At 42.5% G+C, this 19,445-nt stretch overlaps 1 protein-coding gene across 5 annotated transcripts in view; it reads left to right on the top strand.

The window, feature by feature from the left end:
* DIS3L2 (DIS3 like 3'-5' exoribonuclease 2) overlaps positions 1-19,445 on the top strand; it is a 201,113-nt gene that overhangs the window by 48,869 nt on the left and 132,799 nt on the right. For all 5 annotated transcript variants that reach the window (XM_049802432.1, XM_049802436.1, XM_049802433.1 and 2 more), the window contains one exon: positions 13,975-14,209. In XM_049802432.1, the coding sequence (XP_049658389.1) occupies positions 13,975-14,209 (235 nt within the window). The remainder of the gene's footprint in view (positions 1-13,974; positions 14,210-19,445) is intronic.

A 19,445-nucleotide genomic window follows, 5' to 3' on the forward strand; every position in this document is an offset into this window, starting at 1 on the left:
GAATTGGAAGTGTGTTCAGAATATTAAGAGAATATATTGCTACAGGCGGACACTGATTCTTTCTGTTTGAGGTATAACTCTTCCAGGCAATGTCGCAGGTATGTCATCACTGTTAATTTGTTACTGTGTGGAGCCATCCATTTCTTACTGGAACACAAAGTTTATCCTGAGGCAGAGGGGAGAACTCATGGCCAAGTTGTAGGACAGAGCTTTAGTCTGTCAGCAGGGAATAGCTGGCTTTTGTGTGACTATTTGAGCTGCACACGTGTAGTAGTAGTGGGCTTCATCACACTGAGCCAAGAGATAAAATTGACAAAACTGAATGTAAATCAGTATATTGATAATTTCTGGGAATGGACAAGCTATTAGGATTTGGAAGCACAATTCAAAGATTTGCCAAGTTAGCCTGTGATGACCACTAGGAGAAGAGTTTGCCCAGGAGAAATGAGTTATGAAGTAATTCAAGACTTTTGAAAAAAACCAAACCTTGCACAATCAGATTTTAATGACCAAGGTGATGGCTTTATGCTGCCATCATCAGTGTATAAATCCCCAGTATTTTTTGTTTGCACCTGTTTTTACTGATCTCATAACTGGCCATTGTTACAGAACGAACATGGAATTTGGTTGAGAGACCAACTTTTCTTTTCTTTTTGGATGGGTTACGAACTACCTATTGCAATAATGTTTCTGTACTTGTGATCATGGGCACTGTTAGTATTTCCATTATAAATGTCTGAATTTTTTTTTTAAAAGAGCTTAAAACTCAGTTGTAAAAATTTTGTTCTTGGCAGAAAACTTGTATACAAAATCTCAGCTTGAATAAGGCTTTTTAATGAATTTTGAGAGAGGGAAGGAAAGCCTGGACTGCTTTTTAAGTTGAGGTTACAGAGGAGAAATATATCTGAAATCTCTTGTTAGCAGTCTTCAGCTTGTAGAGAAGTATAACAGAACTCCCCCCCAGTGTGTTAGTCCCTTGCCCTGCATTAAATTTTACGTTGAGTTGTAACAATTGAGCTTAACTTTTGATTCATTCTGTGGAAAAGCTTTTGATAGAACAGCATTCATTGCCAGGCAGGAAAAACAGACCAAGGGTGCCTGGCATCAAGAAGGCAGGGAACTCTGTGGTGGCCAGTCCTTCCCAGTGCCCACTGCAGGGAGAGGCTTTTTAAATTGCTGGTTGCAAAGGTGAGTATACCTTTTTTTATGGTAATGGTGATTCCGATTCTGAAGTAAAGAAGTAAAAATATGCCATTCTTATTTACTGCATTTTTCAGTGCTGCAGGAGATGATCTGAGACCATGTTTAATCAATGTATATTTTCACTGGATTAAATAAACCTGAATATTGACGTCATGAAAATAAGCTGAGAAGCCTGGTGGAGGATGCTGATGCCTTTTACTCTTCTAGTAAACACTGCTTCAAAATTTTAATGAAGCATACCATGTTGCTAAAGGTAAATGCAAGCAAACAGAGCTGTAGACATTTCACTTGAGGTGCTTGCTTTTTAATAAGATTCGTCACTAAGTAATGTGAGCAGATCCATATGACGCAAATGCCAGCAGTCGTTTCCCTGCCACCATTTCAAGAGGAAACCTGGTGATACTGATTGTTTTCACTAGAAGGAGAGAAAACAGTGCAGCAACATAAGTCCTCAGCAAAATGCTGAGCATCACTCATCTGTTTCAAGAAGCATCTTTCCTATACCTTGGGACCCTAGTTTGCTTTAACTTCCATTAAGATGAGCTCCTTTCAAATGCAGTCTGTGTGTAACCTTCTTGTTCTCATCTATGCCCTCCTGTTAATGCGTTTTGTCTTTAATAGAAACTTCCTAAAAGTTCTGTTCAGCATTAACAATATTGTATATGTTTTGGTGCAGCACTCAGTGTGGTGTGTCCCTGGTTCTGACTGGGGCAACTGAGCACAACTAGGAAACAAATAACGCTGGAAAGGGTGCATTTTGTCAGAGATAGTGGTGTGTGGAACCTGTGCCTTCAATGGGCATTTCCTTGCCTTCCCACAGGAAAAGACAGACATACCGATTCCCTGGAGACAGACCAGTTATCGCGTTCTTGTGCATTTCCTTCTAGCATGCCTTGTGTTGTGGCAGGTTTGTGACTCCCTTTTAGAAGGAGATTAGTTCTTCGGTACCATTGCTGTTGCATGTGTATAGATGAAGCTACGTAACAAGAAAAAGTCACAGCAGAAAGGTAGTTATGGAGAGTACCTTGGTGAACTAGTTTTGCTGCTGGAGGTAAGTTCAGTGATAAAGTTTTTATTAAAACTTTAGTTTTATGTTATTATAATAGAGAATTACCTAAACGTTTCAGAATCAGATAATTTCATTCTAAACTTGTTGAAATTTCAGTTTTAGATGTTTTGACCAATGTATGAACTGATATTGCATAGGCATGGATAACAAAATTGTCAAAAATTCTTATTAGTAAGTGCCTGAAACTTATGAAGAGGTAGCTATGCCATGGTTATAACTGTGGAGTCATTCATGATTTTGCTTCTGTTTTGCTGTTCTAATGATATTCCCAGGTGTGATACAACTGAATGATGTCTCAGATCATCTTTAAATAGGAATTCAGTAATTGCTCTGATTAGTGATAAGTCTGTTAGCTTTGTGTGTAGAAGTAAGAATTCGTTTTGTCCCAATGACAAAAAAAGAAGCGATGCTTTGTCTTTGGAACTGTGGGACATTTGTTTCTATCCTGTCTTAATTTCAACCTCAGCTGTAAATAAACTAACGCTGTCCTTCGATTATGTGAGTACCTGCTGTGAAAGTCAGATCTATGGTTGTGAAATCCTGAACGTGGTCTGTGTGGTTAAGCCTTAGTCCCTGGGCGGGAAGAAGAGAGAAAGCCTCCTTCTGTTCATAGAAAGCTAACTGGTGTGTTAGTGTTTCTGATAAGCCTCCAGGAGTTAAGTAATGCTTTGAACCTAGGTGATGTATTTGGAAACATTAATCCTCACATCTGCATGTAAACCGAATATCATCCTGATATTTTCTGAGTGGAGAAATACCCCCCTCACTTTCTCCTGGGACACCTGCCTTCCCCAGCTGCCTTAAAGTGTTTCTCTTTGACATGCTTTTGCTTTGATACCCATGAAGCACAGCAACCCAAGATACTTATTTTATGAAAACTGTTCAGGTATCTGTGTTTGCGGATTTACCACATATCCATGTAGCTGCTTTGCTATTTTCAGCCTTCTTTTCACACTCGGACTCTGCCTTGCTAGCCATGTGAAATTCATCTGTAGTGTCTTCAGGACAGAATATTGCAGATCTGCCTAGCACAGTGTCAAGTAGTGCAAACTAGGCAAGATGGTTTGAATGACTTACCAAAAGCTATGGGCGATAGAGAGCAGGATTATATTCCTTGAGCAGGATTACTTTCCATATGCACTTCATAACGAACCTATTGAGAGTCTAAGATAGATAGGGAAGTCTGGGATTTCCTGGCTGCAGGAGTGATTGCATATGAAGGCAGTCCCACCTGCACTTTCTAACTAGGCATTCAAGGACTCCTCTGTGCATTTGAGTGAAACGGTATCTGAGTCAGGAAGCCCAAATAAATGGATTTGTAGCAAGTTGAGATCACAGATGGGGAACCTTCCCAGTTTGATAACCCAGCCTGTGTATTTGCAGAAATCTTTGAGCAAAATGTACTGCTGTCATCTCCCTTTTCTCCACAGGCACTTGGTGCTCTATGTTGCAGTGAGATTCTGTCCAGGGTCAGAATTTGCTCCTATCAAGTGTGAAGGAGTAAGTTTAGCTCCCAGCTTGTCTTCTCTTCAGAAATGACTTTAAGGGACACAGAAAGCTCTCAACAGTAGAGGAAGCCGTTATATTTTATCCCCAGTGAATCATCTCATTTTCTTTTCCCCCACTTATCATAATTGCAGGGATTATCTCCTCCAATTCCTTTCCTCTGCAGGTGGTCCTCTTCAGCCGTGGCTGTCCCTGTTCCGCCACAGCTTCTCCTGAGCTCAGAGCCTTTTCAGTGCCTGCCCCAGGGTGATGGGAAAGGTACTGAATTCACAGTGGTCTTGGTGTGCATGACTGGAACTGGCAGCGGCACGGCATGCCAAAATACAGTTAACATGATGGTGAGTTGATGTCTCAACCCATTTCCCAGAGGATGGAGCTGCTCGTAGTGAGAAACCACTCTGGCAGATGGTAGCTGCTGGCTGATGTATGGAAAATGTAGTGTAAAAGTAGACTTCCAGTCTTCTGTTGCTAAAAGTCTTTAAGTTTCCTGGGATGCGTCTCCAGCACCTGTTATGAAATCCCTTTACTTTCACACCAAAACATGACTATCTGCAAAGGAAGCACTGGCTGGTTTTGTGCAGTTGACTTTAACAGTATCATGCTGGCATTGAGGGAGACTGTTGTCTCCCCTTCATTGGAGCCATATTTCAATAGAATTGAAATCTGATTTAGGAATTAATGTAGGTGCCAATTTCCCTGGTTTGACAGGGTAGAAACTGTAGGAGTAGGATCTAATTTTGCTGAGCTCATTTGATGGGATTGAGGCAGGCATAGCGGGATGCACTCAGCCCAGAGCAACTGCATTTTGCCTGCCATGTCCTCAAAGGAGCAGTTGATCACAATATAAGTGCAAGAATGTTCCTGCAGAAAATAAAGTGAAATAAAGGTAGGGCAGTCCAGCTGTTGACTGAATGCAGCCATAAAGATGGATGACTGGAAAGACTAAGGAGCTAAGAACTATCTGAAGCACTCCTGGAGTGGGAGTCTTGGTGATGCTTCAGCGGTGACTTGTTTAGTTTCCTGATGCTATTCTCCCACTGTATGAATAAATAAGCAGACCTGGGCTGATGGAACACACCAGTCAAAGGAAGTTCCCACTGGGGCATATATACTCTGAAAACTTCCATAAATTGTTCTGTAATATGACAGTTTCCAATTATGGGTTTTCATAATAAGAGGCTTATTGGCAACCAGTAATGCAAGTTAACTGTGGAAACTTCTATTGCTTTTCTTGGCCCCTGTGCACTTCCTGAACAGTGTGTGCTTTGTCCCAGGTGTACCATTCTGGGCTTTGAAAGTGTGTCAAAACATGCACAGGGCTGAGACCCCTGGGAGCTGGCACTTGGAGCCCAATGGAAAGGAACAATAAAAGAAAGTGAGGGGCTTTAGGCATGAGCCCCAACATATTAACTCTTGGTTGATTTGTTTGTTTCCTGCCTTGATGAGTTAAAGTGCTGATCACCAGTAAGAGATTTTCTTAGACACGTGGAAAATAATTTTTACACAGTTCTGAACAAAGCCTCAAACCTATATAGCCTTGGGAGGTATAGGTATGCAAATACCTTGGATAGCCCTTCCAGTACATTTTGATTACTTTGCATTATCAACCCGCTTTCCTCTTACGGGCACGTGCGGGTACAGGCTTGTTAGGTTTATGAAACGTTGAATAAGTCTTCAAAGAGTATCATTGTTTCCAGGAAATATGTTTTTCATACATACTTGTATTGTTTTTTAAAGAAAAAGGCAGTAATGGATAATACTTTGGGTTTGTGTGAGCCAATGGTCTGGATTTGCTTGGCATTGCAGCTTTCAAATGATACACACTCAGCACAAGTAGATTCTTTTCTGATTGCATGCAAGCACTGTGTAATAATTACATCTTTTAAAATATATATTGATTCATGGTATTGTCTTGAAGTTGCAAATAATCCAAAAACCTGTCTGCTTCTTTCCATCAGATACAAACTGAATATCTTTCTGCAGTAGTTAGCTGAAAATGCAGTGAATTCAGAGAATCATATCTTTGAAGATGTAACCTTACATTGCTCTGTTCCTCTAATCCACCCCTCTTGAGTGATTTATTCTAGGACTGTGCATCATAGGTTTTGTCCTGGCACCCATTCCTGTAGTGTTGCAGTGCCTGTCCACATTACCAGAAAAAGATGGCTGGGAGACAGTTTTTAAAAAAAAAAAAAAAAAAAAAAAAGTCGAATCAAAAAGAAAAGAACACACACGCAAAGAAAAGAAAACCAGTTCCAGTTAGTAGAGAGGGTTTTGCTGCCAGTGTGGATGGGGCATAATTTGATTTAAATGACTTTTGAAAAACAGTTCTCAAAATTGTTCCATGCATTTTCTTCCTGGCTACTGTTGAAAATATGGAGCCGAATATTTTCTGTGATGTTTCAAACCAATATGTTCTGGCAACCTCATAGCTGGGCCCTGTGCATTACACTCTTGTTTCCAGTTCGCTGTGGCCTGGAGTGCAACACACAGCTCATGAGATGCACCAAGGTGGGAGGTCTTGTGAGGAGCAGGCAATACAAAGACTCAAGGTACAAGGAACATTTCACTGGGGTCCAGCAGGGAGGCTGCCAGTTTTAAGGGCCTCTTTTATGAAAAGAGTTTGCTTGTAGGAGATGGAGGAACTGTGTGTGCCTCATCGGATTTCGTGAGCATGTAGGAGAAAGTTGATTCCTGGGTGTTGCTAAAGGCTGGATGCTGGACTCCATCTTTTGCACGTCCCTGGGGTCAAACTTGTCTCACTAGAGAGATTTGGTGTACAGATGATGGGCTATGGCTAAGTATTCATCGCTGCTTTAAGTGTGACAACATATAGCTGCATAAAAGAATTGTGTGTGGGTTGGGAAGCTGTGGCTGGGACACGAGGTGTTTGCTGTATTGCATCTGCTCTAGGGACTCCTGTGTTTTGGGGAATGTGTGTGGGAAGGTCAGTGCAATAGCAGTAGGTATTCTGAAAACAGAGGCTGTTGTTTTAGCACCAAATCAAATCCCGGGGGTGGCAGCAGGAGTGGAAAGTGTGGAACAAGTTTGTTGATCTGGCTATAATAATACACAGCTCTTTGTAATGCTGTTGGGAGTCCTTACCAGGTTGGCTTGTCTACAAAGGAGATCATACAGTGTTCCCTGCAAGTGGGCACAGGGACACTGTCCTTCCCCATGTCTCCTTGACATTGTTACCCTCAGCATGTCTAAATATCACAGAGCAGCTCTGAACCGTGAATCCCCTCAAGCTCTCTCGGAGGTATTCCCAAGTAATCCTTGGGAAAGGTTGTACAGACCTACCAGGGGCCTATTATGAGCCTTTACCAGCTCTACTTTCAAAGCAACTTGGAGCAAGACGTCCACTTTGAGCTCAGATATTTCCTCTGCAGGCTGCAGAGTGGCTCCTTTTTTGAGTTTTGGAGCAGTATGATCCGTGACACTGGTGCCACGGCACATGGAGTACCTGCACTGAGCAGGGAGCAGCTGCTTCTGACAACTATTTCTTTTCCTGCTTCTCAGCAGTTGTTAGAGGGTACAAAAGGCAGGAGTGTACAGATGGAGCTGTTTAACTTATCCTGTTAGGAGAACCAGGTGAAATGAACCTGAGGGAACGTGGTCCTGATCCTAGGACTGCGTACCCTACAGGCAGCAGTGCAAGAACCAGACTTGGGAGAGATGGGTCTGGGGAAGCTACAGAGAGGTGGCAGGAAAGGGGTGAAGGCAGGAGTAGACTTGAGGAGAGATGGGTGCAGAGGCAACTGTCTCCTACTCGGTGATAATGAAGTGTTGATAAGCGTGTTTGGAAGCAGACTGTAGGTGTGGGATGAGAGCCAGGACAATGTGAGCAGGGAGATTTCAGAGGCAGATGATAGGTCAGAGACCAGATAGGGAGTGGAGATACATGGTGAGGAGACAGTCTTGGTTGGGCTTTAGGATTCAGAAAGGTCAATCTTGAGAATTTTCCCTGTTGATGCTTTTCCACTTGTTATTCTGGTTATTTGTACAAGGTGGTGGGAGAAGGACATGAGCCAGACTTGGAGGGGATGCACTGTAACCTGTGATGTTTAGGTACAGCCTGAAGCACAAAGAGAAGATGAGTGAACAGTTCAGGAATGAGGTTTATTGGTGGAAGCAGGATGAAGTAGTGAGAAAAGGTTGCTGTCTGGAGATATTTTTTTTTCCCTGCAGTTAATTCTGTTACTTGTGCACCTGCCTGACAAGCCTGGATGCAGGGCTGTCTGCTGTGTCTGCTCAGGCTGAACTAAACCTGGATACTTAGCATGATTACTTGAATTAACTCTGCAGTAAAAACTCACTTTGCAGGTTAGTCTGAGCAGAGAGGATGCAGGGTGCTGGTGAGGGCAGGGGAGATGGCTTTGGGGATTCAATGGGTTTGACGGGCATATCGCAGATCTGTCTCTATTTTGTTTTGAAAACACATGCATTAGATTTCACTTGTTTCTCTCCCACCTCTCACCTACTGCAGTGGGAGCGAGTCAGAGAAGAGCTCTGAAAAGTTGCTGAAGTTTCTGTTTCCAAGGAGCCTTTGCGTACTGAGATCATTTACCCCTTTGAATCCACAAGCAGGATGGCTTTGTAGTGACTGCTGTGTGACATCTGGGAACAACAGAGCGCACTGGGGAGGAGCAAGTAGCCTTTTCGTAATCAAGAGGGAGATATTTTAGTTTGGATGTTTGTATGATTACTGCATCCAATGTGATGCCTGGAATGTACACTATAATGTGCTGTTCAACATAAAATAGCTGTCCTGTGGGCTGTTAGCAAGTGTTTCCAGTGATTTAGAATTAAAAGATTGTAAAAAAAAAAAAAAAAACCAAATAAAATCCAAACCACAACAAAAACCCCAACAGTCTAACCTTATTGTTACTTTAAAAGCAATGCTATAACTGCTCCTACTGAGACTAGTCACCTTTACTGAGTTGTCATGTTTGCCAGAGCTGTTTGGTGTACGTGGGATTACAAAGAGAAGGAAGGGTGATTGGGACAGATGGTTTTTCTCTTATGGGAAGTGCCATCCTTTATCCAAGAAGGAGCTAGAGCGAGCGAGCCTTTGTTTGGTTGCTCTTTTCAGAAAAGCAAAGCTCTTCCTTGCAATATTTATGGTAGCTTGGCTCTAGCATCTATGTATGAGCTGTGACAGCATCCTCATGTTAGCCAGGCTCCGTTCCTACTGCCTCATGAGTGAACATTAGGGAACCAGCTTTTAAGTGAAGCCTGTTTAATATGGCAAAAGCTGGGAGACTAATAGATGCAGGTGTTCGCAGTATTGGTATGAAATGTGGTGTTTGTATTAGTGTTGTGGTAGCAACCGTCTTTTTAACAGCGAGATGGTAATTTGGTCCAAAGTCCCTGTTTTCAGCTGTCTTTAAAGAACTGCTTTCAACCTGTTTCTGTTTCTCAAACTTGTTGCTTAACTAAGGCTCAAGTGCAGAGAGGACCAACGACTCTGACCTAAACTTTGTCTCCCTACCCAAGTATTGAGCATAATAACTTGTCTATAGCAAAAGGAGAACTTGTGTTTGACCGAAGTATTTTTTGGAAGAAAAGCATCTTACCTTGGTTTGCAAACCAGAGGAGGTAGGCTTGGGCTGAAGACCTTATTTCTTTTATAGCTGTTCCCATGTTTAGTCCTCCTTGTTTAATGTGAGCTCCCTACCTGCTATGAATCTGTCTTCAGCTTCCACTCGCTAGTGACTCTATGGCACCTTTCTGTAGCAGTATGAGGAGCCTCTTTGTGCATTGTCTGTCTGCCCCAGTGAAAAGAGTTACCATTAATGGCTCGTCACTTCTAAAATCTTTTGGATAAGTTATACATTTTGGGTTTGATTACTCATTATGAGGCATTTTGCTGGGTTTTGACTATCTTACAGAGGTGTTGCGCTATATCATCTCCATTCTTCCCCAGTATCCTTATGAAAACACTCTTTTTAATGCCAGCATTTTGAGTGAGATGAAGAATTCCATTGGTATTGAATCTGTGTCCAAAACAGCCGTATGGAAGATGATCCTGCTTCCTTACCTGTAGGATGCTTTCAGTGAAGGAGGTCTCCGTGCACAAACTTCTGTTGAAAACAGAAGTTTCTTCTGTGGAAAGTTTTTAGCCACACAACGTGCATCCATCCAACTGTGTCTAGTCTAGCAGTCATCCATGTCTCATCTTCAGATCTATGAGGATTCATGGATTGCTTGTAAGGATCAAAGATGAATAAGGAAGAAAAGCAAACCTATTAGTGTCAGGCTTAAACACTTTGGGGGCTTGGTGCATCTATTGGAAAAAGCCTGGGGGTTAATAGCTCAAAGATGATTGAAAATCACTGGTCTGGTTCAGTAGTTTGAGATTATAGACTAATGTATAAGTTGTTAGCTGTTGCCGTTGAGGAGGCAGCAACAAAAAGCCCATATCTGATCTGAGAGTAAACAGGCCTGGGCTTTGTCCATGTGTGGATGTGAGACTTAGGTGGAAAGTCTGTGAAAAGCTTGGAACTAACAGAGTGGATATAAGATTGCTTCTGGCAGAGAAAGCAGTTTCTCCTGCAGCTCAGGAGGTAACCCTTGTGCTTTCAGATGCACAGATTCCTAGTTCAGTTTTCTTTTGGAACAAATTCCTCCTAAGTAAGGACAATTGTTCATTTGATGGCTACTTCAAGACTGGGCTGGATGCAGCGAGGTAATCACTCTGCTGTCCAGATTGTACGTATCTATGCCAGGATGTTCTTGCCCACTGGCTGTTTTTTATTATATTTATGGTTGAAATGGGATTTTCATTCAAAGATCTTGTGTTCAGTCAGCTATGACTTTACAAACCAATCACTGTGGGGCAGAAACTTGACACTTGTTCAGTGATAGATGTTTGTTTAAAGTTGGAAGAAAACTTATTCAGCCACTATCTTAAGGATCAGACATTCAAATAAGCAACTGACTTTCATCAAAATGCTTATTAAAACATTTTTTATTATTATTAAAGAGCATATGAAAATAATACAACTGTAAGGTTGACATTTGACTTCCCAGGTCAGGAAGTTAAGGTCCTTTAAGGAGCTTTAACCATGCGTCCTGGCATGTTTGCATGGTAGTAGGGTCATATATTTCTGCATATGCAGCAAGGGGGAATCCCCTCCTTCTGGGTCCATGCAGAGTCAGCTGCATTGGCAGAGAATGATGCTCTGTACTGCACATAGGACTATGTGATAGACTTAGCCAATTGTGTATTTAATTTATTCTGCATCTCTGATAAGTACCGATATGTTCTAGCTGTATGCATTATGTCACTTGCTAGCTTCAATAGCATGATAAGAAATAGGAGAGTGCAATATCATCAGTTTCTGGTTTCCAAGATGCTGCATGTAAGAAATGCTTATTCTGTCATGGTCAAATTTGCTGCTGCTCATATACAGAAGGATCCTGCTCTTTGGAATCTGTGTGATGAGCTCATGTTGGCCAGCAACTCTGATCATCTTAAATGGAGTAATTGTATCCATTGAGCTCCTGATTTTGTGAAGTCTTATGCAGCTTTCCAGTCTTGTGATGTACAGCTTCTCTAAATTTTTGGTGTGATGTAAGAAATCCTGGGTGAAATTCCCTGTTCTGTTCTGTATGAGGTCAGCCTAAATGATCTGTCTTGGCCTTAAAAAGAAAACAAATCCTATCGCCCATGCTTGCCAGCATCTGGACATTTTGCTACTCCACACTGCATGGAGGTTGTGATTTTGTGGACTCTGGAAAACTTTACTTAAAAATTCATTTGCAAATCCATAAGGAAATGTGTGACTGGGGGCTTAGGTAGTCACAGCTGGAGTACCATGTTAGCTAGTGACAGAAGCGTGTATCCTCTAGCTTAGGGGGAAGCACAGTAATTTAGCATTTAAAAAGAAATCTGTATCTGCTGCCTTTTTTAATGCAACATAAACTCTTCAAGCCTAAGCTTTTCGGTGCTACATTTTTAGAGAAGCACTTCCTATCATGCAGATATATTTGATGTTGTTCACTGCATTACCTATAGAAAGGTTTATAATTTAGCACCTGAAACACATCTCACACTCTCCAAAGAATGACTTGGAGAGAAAGAAATTAAGGCAAAGCCTGAAGGGGTTGAATAAAATGAACTCCTGCTGCAGTTGCACACTTGCACACATCTGGTGCAATTGAAATTTAAGAGCTGAATACATCCACATCTGACCATGATAGGGTCCAAACATTGCTGTTGACACTGGTTTTCTTTTTGGATAGGCACACTGGCAGAGTCACTAGCGTGTGGAGCCTTGTCAGCTCTCTAATCTAATAGACTGTTCTTGCCCAGACCATTGTGTGTCAGTATTTTATGTACCAAATGTAGCCAGGTTTAATAATCGGCCATTTTCCCACCTTCTGCCAAACTTTCTCCCTTTTTGTCACAATTTAATGTTTGAGTCAAAATCTGCTATGGTAACAAATTATATACATATTAAAAAATGGAAATAAAGATGGAAAGCAAAGTCACAAAAGGTAACAAGAGTTCAAAGTAATGTCATCTGAGGGTGATTTTTTTTTGAGAGACTTGAATTCAACCCCATTTTAAAATTGATTTTGTTTCTGTTATGTATTGTGAAAAGATTACAAAGAAATGAGTACTGCTTGAAAGCATGACTGTATCTCTGTGTATGTAAAATTGTGAAAGTCTTCCCTGTACATGTCTGATTTGATCTGTTTGCTTTTTAGTTACTAAATAATAATTCGTGGAGCTTTTTGAATTGTATTTTTCTTACTTGGAATGGTTGTCTTCAGCTAGGACCTGTTGAGGCTATTTATGCTTATTTCTAGTGACTACATCTATCATATAAAGTATGTTACCAGAAAGTTGCGGGGGGGGGGGGTATTGCATTTTTTTAAAGGGCCTTTCACTTGCCTTGCTGGTGGCATGAATTGCTGCTGTCATGTACTGGGTTAGCGATGCTGAGGATTGGCAACCTTGGAGGAGCATCTCCAGGGAGTTACTTGCGTGGTGAACACTAACACCAGCTGGAGAGGAGCTCAGTTGCTGGGAGACATTGGAATGGGGTCACCCAGTGTCTTTGTGATTTTAATGTTTAGTAGGTTATTTCTTAGTACATGCTGATTTGAATCTTGCACTGAAGTACCACAGCTTGAGTGAAACTTAAACATTTTTGAAACTAAAACCTGGACCTAGGTTCCAGGGCCAGGTGGGTGCTTGCAACTCGCTGTTGGTTGCATGAAGGATGCTAGTAAAGGCATATGTATCCAAGGTATCAACCATTTTGATCATTATATCCTGAGATGGAGCAGTTTCTGCCTTTATCACATGCAGTGAGGGATGCCATCCAGGTCTGGTGTGTACCTTACTGGGACATGGGTTCTTCATGATTTTGTTTGACGTGATTAGACATATGGTTTCTCCTCCCCCTGTGCCATTGCTGCACTAAAGTGGGGACAAACCTGTAGCAATGGTCAGTTACTTATCTGAATTATCAGTAGTTAATGGTTAAGTAATTTGTACTTTAATTGAGTTCATTCTGCTTGGTAATTTAATTAGGAGATTTGTATAAGTAACAGCAATAACTGAGTGCCTTTAACGAAAAGACCAGAGCCTAAAATAAATGTAGAGCTTGGTGCCTTACCAAGCTGTCACAGTCCAGTTACTCCGCAGGTCACAGGGCACCGTGTTCTCTGGTCTGTACTTTTTCAGTCTGTTCCTAATTGTGTGTTGGGGAGCTGTCCCGGAGATGTGCTTTGACATGATCCCAGCATTCGCTGGAACTGCTTGAGTTTTGGGACTTCCCAGGATGATTAGTGTATCTTGGTGAACAATGGTCTAAGCAACTCATTAAATTGTAGTGTATCCTCCTCCCTCTCTGTGCTTACTCCCAACTTCTGGAGAGCCGATTAAGAGGCTTGGCAGGAACTGTATGGTTATGCTCTAGATACGCTTTGGATACATTATTGTCACAGTTGAGGTACTGCAAAAGCCATGCCGTTCCGTCTTTATCCTAGTGAGGTACCTCTTTCGATTGTGCAATATCTGTGGCTAATTACACAGCAATTGCAGTGTGCCACCAGCCACCCACAATTCATTGTCACCTCCTTGGGGATGCAGATGAAAAAAGAAAGAGAATGTTTTCTTTCTTCAGTCCAGTGATTTAGCTTGCCTCTTTTTTTTTCTTAATCCCCTGCTCCTTCAGGTAATAAAGCCAGATGGTAGTGACAAAGAAACAGAAGCCACGCATGAATCAGATGTCCCCGAGGATATGTTGGGGACTTGCATTCCTCAAGAGACAGCAAAAGGCGATGCTGAAAGTCCGGATGTCATTATAGAAGCTCAGTTTGATGATAATGATGCAGAACATGGACAAGACCTCTTGAAGGATACATTGACTGATGACATTAAGAAACTTTCCCTGGATACCGGTGAAAAGGGTGAGTAGATCAGATTGCTGATTTAAACCTTTATTTGAACAAACTGTTGAAGTATTACTTTGTTGCCTTGCTTTGCTGCAAGATATAAAATACGGGCATAAAAGCTTAATGCCTTATCACTTCTATCCCTTTCTGCTAAACTGCCTTCATAGTTTTGAATGGATATTAAGGACTGGGTTTTATGTAGTTTTGATTGATGCAAAGTAAATCTGTGAAACAGAAGTCACACCTTTAGATTTGCAGTTCTCAGGGCTGTCTGGGGACTGCTGGTTGCTGTTTAATTCAAGATGCTGCTGTAGCAGTTTCCTTCATTGCAGCTTGGCTGGCCAATCTATGTGTCTCAGTTTGGGGATAAGAATATATTTCCTTGGGGGCAGTTAGGTTTGTTGCTGTTTTCAAACAGTTGACTTATGAGCAACTTAAAGATTTGGTCCATTTAAAAAGAAAATTGGACTAAAACCTAAAGCCAATTATGCAATCTGTTTTGAAGGCAAACCTATTTTATTCTGAATCTGAATTCCATCCAAACCATCAAGTGTTGCTTAGGGCAAAATAAAATAGGCTCCCTGTCCCAAACTATGCTTATGTTGCTCTTTGCATGTCCTTTCTAGTACTAAATCCCTTCCTGAAGAGCTGTGTGTTGAAAGGATTCTGACAACTGGCACATTTAACATGTGCCTTCAGCTGCTGGTAAAAAATTTTTCAGGACAGATATTCTGGTGCGTTCCTGATGCATGCCCCCGTTGTCCAGAAAAGATGGCAGTAACTTAGGACATAAGTAATTGTTAGTCTCTGACAAATCGTGGTGGTGGTTGTAAAGCTATTCTATTTAATACCTCCTGTTTTCCTGAGAGATTGCTGTATTGGTTTTGTTTGGCAAGGTTTTGGTAGCGGGGGGGGGTTACAGGGGTGGCTTCTGTAAGAAACTGCTGGAAGCTTCCCCTGTGTTCAAGAGAGAGCGAGCCCATATTAGCCGGCTCTGAGACGGACCCGCCGCCGGCCAAGGCCGAGCCAATCAGTGATAGTGGTAACGCCTCTGTGATAACATTTTTAAGAAGGAAAAAGTTGGGACGGAGAGAAACTGCCGCCGGAGTGAGGAGTGAGAACATGTAAGAGAAACAAGCCTGCGGACACCAAGGTCAGTGAAGAAGGAGGGGGAGGAGATGCTCCAGGCGCCGGAGCGAAGATTCCCCTGCAGCCCGTGGTGAAGACCCTGGTGAGGCAGGCTGTCCCCCTGCAGTCCAGGGAGGTCCACGGTGGAGCAGATCTCCACCTGTAGCCCGTGGAGGACCCCACGCCGGAGCAGGTGGGTTCCCGAAGGAGGCTGTGACCCCGTGGGAACCCCGCGCTGGAGCAGGTTCCTGGCAGGACCTGCGGATCTGTGGAGAGAGGAGCCCACGGAGCAGGCTTTCTGGCAGGACTTGTGACCCCGTGGGGGACCCGCGCTGGAGCAGTGTGCTCCTGAAGGACTGCACACCGTGGAATGGACCCATGCTGGAGCAGTTCGTGAAGAACTGCAGCCCGTGGGAATGGCCCACGTTGGAGGAGTTCGTGGAGGACTGTCTCCCGTGGGTGGGACCCCACGCTGGAGCAGGGGAAGAGTGTGATCAGCCCTCGTCCTGAGGAGGTGAAGCGGCAGAAAATAACGTGTGATGACCATAAACCCCATCCCTGTCCCCCTGTGCCGCTGGGGGGGGCTTGGTGGTGAAATCCGGGAGGGTAGTTGTGCCCGGGAAGAACGGAGGGGTGGTGGGAAGGTGTTCTGAGATTTCGTTTTACTTCTCATTACCTTGCTCTGGTTGATTTGTAATAAATTGAGTATGTTTTGCAAATTGAGTCTGTTTTGCCCGTGACGGTAATAGTGAATGATCTCTCCTGTCCTTATCTCGACCCGCGAGCCTTTTGTTATATTTTCTCTCCCCTGTCCAGCTGAGGATGGGGGAGTGATAGAATGGCTTTGGTGGGCACCTGGTGTTCAGCCAGGGTCAACCCATCACAATTGCTTTTGAAGATGCACAGACCTCTGCCTGTACTGTTGGTAGACTTCCATTTTTCACACCGATCTGTTAATAAAACTGGAAGTAACATTTGAGTGGAAGTGTTGTAGTTTTTAGGAGAAAACATTGGTTTCAGCTCATGAATGGAGCTGCCACCTCACCAGTTCATGATGTTATTTCCTTCTGGGTCCCTCCACTGTCTTTGAGTTACTGCCAAGGTATGTGAACCAACTTCCGTCTTGTTCTGTTGCTTTCCAGCATAGGGCTTGAGTTGGGAGTTACTCATCTTGTCTGTGGATGTTTTACAGAGCTAGTTATTAACCTCATCTTTTTTGCAGTCTTACACGCTGTGTTGTAGCTGCACACTGTTGAGCTGCCACTTTGACTTGACAATTCTAAATCTCCTAAAAATGCTCCTGAGTCACATTTTGTGTCTGTTGCGTCTCTGTTGGTTCTGATAGCAATGGCAAATTAAAATTCAGAGAAATACATTCTAGTTTGACACCATCATCTAAAATAAATACAGACTTGAGCCAATATTTTACTTTACCTGTATGACTGTCCTTTAGTGTAAAGGCTTGATGAGAGTTACTTTTCTTGGTGCATCATAGTTCCTCAAGATGCTCTGGAGTGACCTGTGTTGGAGGTTATCAAGTCACCTCTTAAAATCTGTGCCATCTGAGTGGTTTTTGCCATTTAATTATACCTTTGGAGAATATTTGTAGGGCAAATGTTAGATCAGCTTATTTTCTACACAGTTGAAATCCAACCTACTTTTCCATCGCAGTTGCCTAAGCCAACTGTTTTCTTTTGTTTTGAAGGCCTTTTCGTGTTCATCCTTAACAAGCCTTGTGGCTGGTGTGGATGTGCCAGTTAGATTTCTGCTGAGTTTGTGTTTTGCTATCGCCTCTTTTAATAGTTGCTTCAGCTTCTTTGGCCATATAACTCATATGGATTTTTCTCTAGTTTCTTCTTGCTCTGCTTTTTAATGCTGTCCTTTTTTTATACATATAAAGTTTACGATGCTGCTTTTTCTGAAGGTGTTTTTGAGCAGTTGATGATTGCTTTGGCTTGTTTCCTGTCTTTCATGCAATTTCTCATATCATCACTTACCCAGATTTTAAGTCTTGCCTGGAAAACAGATATAGTTATTCCAGCATCAGTGATAACTGTCATGAAAAAAGAAAAGATCCTGCCAAATTCAGTCTTCACAGGTGTGGCTTTTTTAAAAGGACCAAACATACACTGTTTCAAGGCAGAACTTAGCCTTAGAGGATAATATCCACTGGACTTACTAAGGCCATCCACTGGAATGTGGTACCAGCATTGGGAGGCAGAGCGCTTTGCAGGGTTGGACTGTAGTGAGTGGAAGTGCCCTTCCTTGTGTAATGTGGGCCTCCCCCGGGAGGGCTGCTTGGCTGATGCTGCCTGTTGAACTTTCCTTTCAAGTTAACTGCCTGTGAGCCTTTTCTTTCATGTTACATCCCTTCTGCTGGAAACAACTACTGCAGCAAAACACAGAGGGGTGGATGGGAGATGAGTTCCCATGGGGAGGATTTCTTGCTGACCCACCAAAACTAGTGGTTTACTTACTTTCCCTAAGAGCATTCCTTTGTAGGGTTTGTTACACAGACTCATTGCATGGCCTTATGCACAGAAGGGAGCAGCAGAAATAATTTGTGGCCAGTGCAATCTTAAATGAACACTTGTAGCGGGCTTTCTTTTTTCCCTTAACATAGGGAAGTCTGAAGGTTTCAAGCTGGACAAAGATGCCATCAAGGGTATCATATTTAATAAAATAAAATCAAGAAACAGTTTATCACGTTCTCATGTGCATTTTATGTATGTATGTATGTATGTGCATGTGTGTATATATAAAAAGATCTATATATATAAAAGACCTAAACAAAATCCAAACTAAAAAAAAAAAACTCACCGGATTTCTGGGGGTGAAAAATATCCATGGCTACTCTCATAGAATCAAAAGTAAATTTTACTCATTCTGGGGCAAAAAAACCCAGAGCCACGTTGAGACAGTGCTCAAATCTTCGTGCATATACACAAGCTCTACAGATTGCTGCCTCTCACTTGCAAGATGGCTTTTGTCCTTTCTGACGGAGGAGTAGAATTACATGATCTCTCTGTTGCTGGCTCATTTGTTCTGCTGCTGATGGTCAGAATGAACCATGAAGAATAAAAGTAGATATGTCATTTGAATAAGAGCACTCTGGGTTGCACTGGGAGTGCAGGCTGTTTTGATATCTTTTCTATCCCAGCCTGTGTCCCGTCCCTCGCTGTGGCTCTGTTCCTCTTCAGAGCACAGTGACCCCCTCCATCTGTAGTTACACACTGGAGCAAAGAATTTGGGGTTGGCCTTTGCTGTCAGAAGCTCTGAAGCATGAAACACTGTGTATGCTGATTATGGCCCAGATTTGAGTGGAATGAATTTCCCTGAAGTCATTGTATGTTGGGCTTCCTGTGCCTCTGTGGGGCTTAAAGCAAACTGGTATAAATTGTTATGCATGGGGCTGCAGGCTGAGTGAGACTCAGGTGTTGCATCTGTCTTCACTAAGTGTTGCAGTTATGACAGCTGTGCTTCCTGCCTTTCTCTTCCTAAGACCCCAGAAAGGATGGAATAAGCAAGAGGGAAGTCCACAGAAGTGAAGAGACCATCACATTCAGCCTAATTCTCAGCCCGTGTACTTTCTGAAAGTTCTTGTGCTCATAAAAGTGCGTCAGTCTTGCTTTGCTCAAGGGTATTTAAATAAAAGTTCATAACTGGTTTCACTCTGCCAGAAGCTGTTCTGGTCAAACGAGTTTGCTCTGCTTTTCTGAACTCTTCTTGCAAAGCAGTTGGGTTAAAGATTATCTTCAGAGAAGTCTCTGGTCTAGGAAGTGATGAGCCATTTTCCTCTCCAGCATGCTGTTCTACGGAAAGAGCAATACTGTCCTGTTCCAAAGTTAGATTGTCTTAATGCTAAGGTTTGGTCATTGGAGGTAGGTCTTTTTTAGCTAAGTGGGAAAACTCTGTCCTCTTGTGTTTTCAGCTGTATTTCCAAGGTGTAAATAACTCGACACACTAAACAAACTTTCTCTCTTTTTTCTTTTCTTTACAAAGACAGTAAGGAATGAGAACCCTGAAGAAAGTTTCTCAGCTCCCTTACTAGTGTCCTTCAAACCCTCTCTGGGGTTTCTATGCCCTGTTGAAATGCAGGCAAAGAACAAGGCAATAGCATCCT

Source organism: Accipiter gentilis, chromosome 6 (assembly GCF_929443795.1).
Source record: "Accipiter gentilis chromosome 6, bAccGen1.1, whole genome shotgun sequence".
Classification (NCBI taxonomy): Eukaryota; Metazoa; Chordata; class Aves; order Accipitriformes; family Accipitridae; genus Astur; species Astur gentilis.